This window comes from Diaphorina citri, unplaced genomic scaffold (assembly GCF_000475195.1).
Source record: "Diaphorina citri unplaced genomic scaffold, Diaci psyllid genome assembly version 1.1 scaffold5775, whole genome shotgun sequence".
NCBI classification, from domain to species: Eukaryota; Metazoa; Arthropoda; class Insecta; order Hemiptera; family Psyllidae; genus Diaphorina; species Diaphorina citri.
Genome location: NW_007383151.1, coordinates 895 through 6,227, shown reverse-complemented (window position 1 = coordinate 6,227; position 5,333 = coordinate 895). Strand labels below are relative to the sequence as shown.

The 5,333-nt window shown below is 35.6% G+C and overlaps 2 protein-coding genes across 2 annotated transcripts; both read right to left on the bottom strand.

The window, feature by feature from the left end:
• Positions 1–13: 13 nt before the first annotated feature.
• Positions 14–2,588, bottom strand: LOC103521712 (GATA zinc finger domain-containing protein 14-like; the record flags this gene model as incomplete). Its single annotated transcript, XM_017448877.1, has 5 exons — positions 2,424–2,588; positions 2,063–2,153; positions 1,702–1,812; positions 741–1,334; positions 14–505 (listed from the first exon to the last, which is right to left on the bottom strand). Coding segments are annotated over exons 1-5 (1,453 nt in total), but the record flags the coding sequence as incomplete, so codon positions are not given.
• A 107-nt stretch (positions 2,589–2,695) lies between these two features.
• Positions 2,696–5,123, bottom strand: LOC113472488 (probable cyclin-dependent serine/threonine-protein kinase DDB_G0292550; the record flags this gene model as incomplete). The annotated part of the gene is made up of 3 exons (XM_026832258.1): positions 2,696–3,262; positions 3,514–4,610; positions 4,811–5,123. Coding segments are annotated over 3 exons (1,977 nt in total), but the record flags the coding sequence as incomplete, so codon positions are not given.
• Between the last annotated feature and the right edge of the window lie 210 nt (positions 5,124–5,333).

The window sequence follows — 5,333 nt, the reverse complement described above, 5'->3', positions numbered from 1 at the left end:
ACCGGCGTGTTACTGTTATTGGAATAAGTATTATTGGAATGTTGAATATTGTTTGAATAAGTATTGCTATAATCTCTAATATTTTTTGAACAAATATTACTGGAATGTTTGTCGTTTGAACAATTATTGCTAGAATCTTTGCTGTTGTTCGAATAATTTTTGCTGGAATGTTTAGTGTTGTTTGAACAACCGTTGGAATGTTTACTATTGTTGGAATAATTGTTGCTGTAATGTTGACTGTTTGAGCAACTATTGGAATGTTTACTGTTTTCGCCATATCTATTATCACTTTTGTTTTGGCTCGAACATTGTGTGACTTCTATAGAGTTTGTAATTTCCATCTGACTAATTTCATTACAAACATCATCTGTTAGATCGATAACCGAGCTGTCATTGGCATATCGATTGGTTTGGTTACTATTTTGGTAGTTATCTTTCTGGCTTGCTGATTGGTTAGTTCCTCTGGAAGCTGTGGCGATTGATTGGTCAAGAGGACCTTTGTAACCCACCGCCGTTTTTATTTCGTAGCAATGGAACAACTGCTACATTAGACGCTTGTGGCCTGTGTCGTAGCATGCCCATCTTGCCCTAGAATAGGATAGAATATACCTCATTTATACTGTCTAGGATGAGGCTGAAAATTAAGTGACCTCTAGATATCACTCGGAAAAATATAGGAAAAGGAAATTAAAAAAAAAAACCGTAGCTTGTGTAACCCCAGTCAAGAGGTCCTTTGTAACCAGCGTCATAGATGCTATTGGTTAGGTCAACAACGGACTGGTTGGGTTTTTGGTTACTAATATGGTCACGAGGGTTTGTTTGGATGGATTGATTTTGATTGGTAGCTTGGTCACTTATTAGATTGGTAGAGTCTAGTGTTTCTACATGACTTTGTTCATTTGTTCTTTGTCCAATTTTATGAAGTGTTTGTTCCTTTATTCTTTCTACTGTTTGTCTCTTATGAGCTGCTAGTTCATTTGTTCTTTGTACTGTTGTTATTTTGTGACTTGTTTGTTCATTCATTTCTTCTACTATTGTTCTTTTACGACCTGCTTGTTCATTGGATCTTTGTACCATTTTTCTTTTGTGACCTCCTTGTTTATGTATTCCTTGTACTGCTGTTTCCTTATGACTTTTTTGTTCATTTCTACCTTGTATTGTTGTTCTCCTGTGACCTCCTAGTTCTTGGGGTCCACTTGCTTCGTCTTCTCTCATAATATCAGCTATGATGGCATCTACTTTGTCTCTGTTGCTGGATTTGATCAGGTGAGGTTCAGATAGTTGCTGGCCTTTGGTATTTTGAGGGAGGGACGTTTCGTAGCTCAGAGATTCGCCTGTGAATAGAATTAGATATACTGTTATTTATCTATGAAGGATATCCATTTCGGTAAGAATTATGAATAACAGGTCGGTTCCTACGTAAAAATTTGTGGAAAATCCAAATCTGAAGTCAAAACTCTGAAATAGTATCTTTAAAAGGTGGGAAATTCGGGGGTTTTCCGCGTTCTAATGAAAAAGTTCAATCAGTTGTGACGTCACGATACAAATCATGCACACAAAAACGCATGTGCATTACACTAGTAGAGCTTGATTGGGGAAGTTGATATGACGTCATTGCGTACGGGAGAAAACTATTACTCTTCTATTCAGCTATACTGGTCGTGTAAAGTCCATTTGTCCATCTATTATTGAGTCACTCACCTGGCAAGTAATCTCGATGTTCACTGCTGATGTTATTCATATGATCACAAGTCAGTTCATCAGACGTGTTGATTTCCGATATTGTATTCCGGTTTTCTTCTCGAGTTGAATCTGCGAAAGTCCAAAGAAGATTATTATAAAGGAAAGTAAGTAAAGAGATATAGCATAAGGAAATGGATATAAGAAAACTGAAAATACTAAAACTTAGCTATTCAATCCCGTTCTTTTTATCCTGTTCATAATTTACAAAAAGGAAGAGATATTAGTATTAAGAAATTCCATTTTCCAATGCAAGTTTCTTATACGTATAATCTAGGGCCCTATTTCCAAAGAAAACATCTCTTTGAAGAAAAGGCCTTACCTCGCTCTTGTCCATCAACATATTCCACGGAATCATTTGCTATACCTCTGCTATGTTTCACAGAGTTTGCAGTACGACGCTCTTCCGATCTCTTTTTTTTGCCAATGTTGATACAGTTAAAACGTAGTAATTTATTAAAGAAATCCTTCTTTCTTCTCAATCTAAACTTTTTACCAACTGATTGGCAAATCTTCAAACCCCAACAAACTTTCCCGATCAACAGGCCTACTGATCTCGGGAAGTCGGGATGCAGATATCCGTGCAACCTATATTCTAAACATAGACCCTTAGAAACTTTGAACGATCGGGAATCGAACCCGGGACCTCCCTCCGGTAATAATTTGCTATCTTTATGTCTCACCTCGTTTTGATTGACAGGTTTATTTTTGTAACCAACTTCATATTTGTAATGTTGTTTTCGAGTTTCATCAAATCTGCTTGCAACATCTTCGACATCTTTTCGTTTCTCTTCAGTCCTATACTCATTTGCAGTTCTCTCTTCATTACCATCCTCTCTGATTTCCATTTCTTCAATATCCGGTTCACTTGACACATCTCTGCTGCTAGTTTCCAGAATCGTGGACAGTTTTCGATGGAGTTCACTACTATTTGTTGGACTGTGGTCTAGATATTCTAGACTTGTAGTAATTTCCAATAAGTACTCCTGTCACATCCCACAGTTTCATTTAATTCCTCTCGAATCTCACTCATCTCTTCTTTAACTAGAACGAAATCATTTCTCTTCATCTCATCGACGATCACGATGGAATTTTCAGCTCGATTGATTTCGTTATGTTGTCCGTTTTCGTTATATCGTCTGTTTTCTTCATAAGATCTGCCGCTTTCGTTATATTCTTGATTGTTTTCGTTATAATGTTTGGTAGTTTTGACCAGTGTGTTGTCCATTTCATTATATTTCCAATAAGTACTCCTGTCACATCCCACAGTTTCATTTAATTCCTCTCGAATTTCACTCATCTCTTCTTTAACTAGAACGAAATCGTTTCTCTTCATCTCATCGACGATCACAATGGAATTTTCAGCTCGATTGATTTCGTTATATTGTCCGTTTTCGTTATATCGTCTGTTTTCTTCACAAGATCTGCCGCTTTCGTTATATCCTTGATTGTTTTCGTTATGTTTGCTTCTTTCATAAGATCTGCTTCTTTCGTTATAGTTTTGATTGTTTTCGTTATATTTTGTAGTATTTTCATTCTGGTATTGTAGGTTTGTAGGACTCTGACTTCGATAATGTGGAATTGTAGGGTTTTCATTCTGGTATTGTAGGTTTGAAGGACTTTCATCTCGATATTGTGGAGTTTTAGGACCAACTTTTGGGTACTCGGTGGTTGTAGATCGTTCTTTGATATATTGTAGGGATGGTGGACTTTCTGTAGATCTTTCTTTGACATATTGCAGGGATGTAGTGTTATTGACATTGCGTTATATTCGTGTGAGTTTTCGTGATAGTCTTGACTGTTTCCGGTATATCCTTGATTGGTTTCGTTAGGGCCTAGTCTACTTTTGCCATATCCTTTGTTATTTTCGTGATAGTCTTGGTTATTTTCATTAGAACTTCGTCTGCTTTCAGTATATCCTTTAAATCCTTCAGAAGTGCTATTTTCATAGCCTTTGTTACTTTCACTACATTCCTGACTGTTTTCTTCAAATGTTCTTTCATCCATGTGAATTGTATCGTGTTCCATATGGCCACTGATATCTACATCATCTTCAGAACAATCATCACTGACTAGATCATAGGTTCTATTCGCATACGTTTCACTTTCATCTTCATTGACAGTTTCTTTAGCATGTTCAGTTCCATGTTCATTTAGATTGGTAGTTGCTTTAGTACCAGACTTAGTAGTTCTCCCAATTATTTTGTTTGGTATTTCTTGCTCACTAATTGAATGATCAATTTGTTCACTTGTATTACCTTTACCACCATATTTGGTAGTTCTTCTATTTGTATTACTATTTGGTATGTCTTTATCATTTTTTGAATCGCTGCTAAATCTTTCATTTGTGTTACTATTTGGTACAAGTTCATCATTTAAATAATCATTATTAGGACTTTTATTTGTTGTACTAGGTGCTTTACTAATTTGTTCCATATTTCCAATTTTATTCTGAGTTTCTTTCTTTACAGCTTCATTCATATGTTTGATTTCTTTGTTTACAACTTCGTTATATCTCATTTCATTGTTTTCAGTCCCTTTCACACTTTCATTTGCACTTTGACCATTCATGTCTTCTTGAGCACCAATGTTTCTGCTGTTGTTTTCTTTAATACCAATGTTCTTGTTAATATTTCGTTCACTTTCGCCGTATCTTGTATCGTTTTCAATGTTTCTTCTAAAGTTTTCTTTAATTCCAGTATTCTTGGTACTGATTCTTTCATTTTGGCCATGTCTTGTATTGTTCCAGCTTTCGCACTTATCGAGGCTGTTCTGAATGCTAACTCGACAAGTATAATCCGCACCTTTCTGTCCTCCGCTAGTGTTGTTTTGTTTGTTATAGTTTTGTTTAGTTTCATTGTTTTCTTGATATTTAAATTCATTCTTTTGTTTAGAACTGTTGCTTTCTTGATGTTTGTATCGAGGCTGTTCTGAATGCTAACTCGACAAGTATAATCCGCGCCTTTCTGTCCTCCGCTAGTGTTGTTTTGTTTGTTGTAGTTTTGATCAGTTTCATTGTTTTCTTGATATTTAAATTCGTTCTTTTGTTTAGAACTGTTGCTTTCTTGATGTTTAGATCCATTGTTTTGCTGTGTAATCTCTTGTTCAGCACCATTTCTGTCTTGATTATAGCTATATTCTTGTTTCGTACCATTGTTTTCTTGATTATAATATTCTCGTTTCGCGCCATTTCTATCTTGTTTAGAACCATAACTATTATATTCCTCTTTGGCAACACTGTTTTCCTGTTTACATCCACTATCTCCTCTAATGTTTAGTTTACATCCATTTCTATCTCGTACAGAACACTGTTGTACAGTACAAAGATTACTAACTATTATATTCCTCTTTGGCAACACTGTTTTCCTGTTTACATCCACTATCTCCTCTAATGTTTAGTTTACATCCATTTCTATCTTCTACAGAACACTGTTGTACAGTACAAAGATTACACAGCATTGTTGTTCGACCTCCTTGCTTTTTGTGTTCGAGTCGACAGATTTTGCAAAGTTCTGAAACAGAAAAAATAAATTGTTACAAAACGTATTATTTTATTTGACTCCAATAAATGAATGACCTGGTCGATTCAGCTT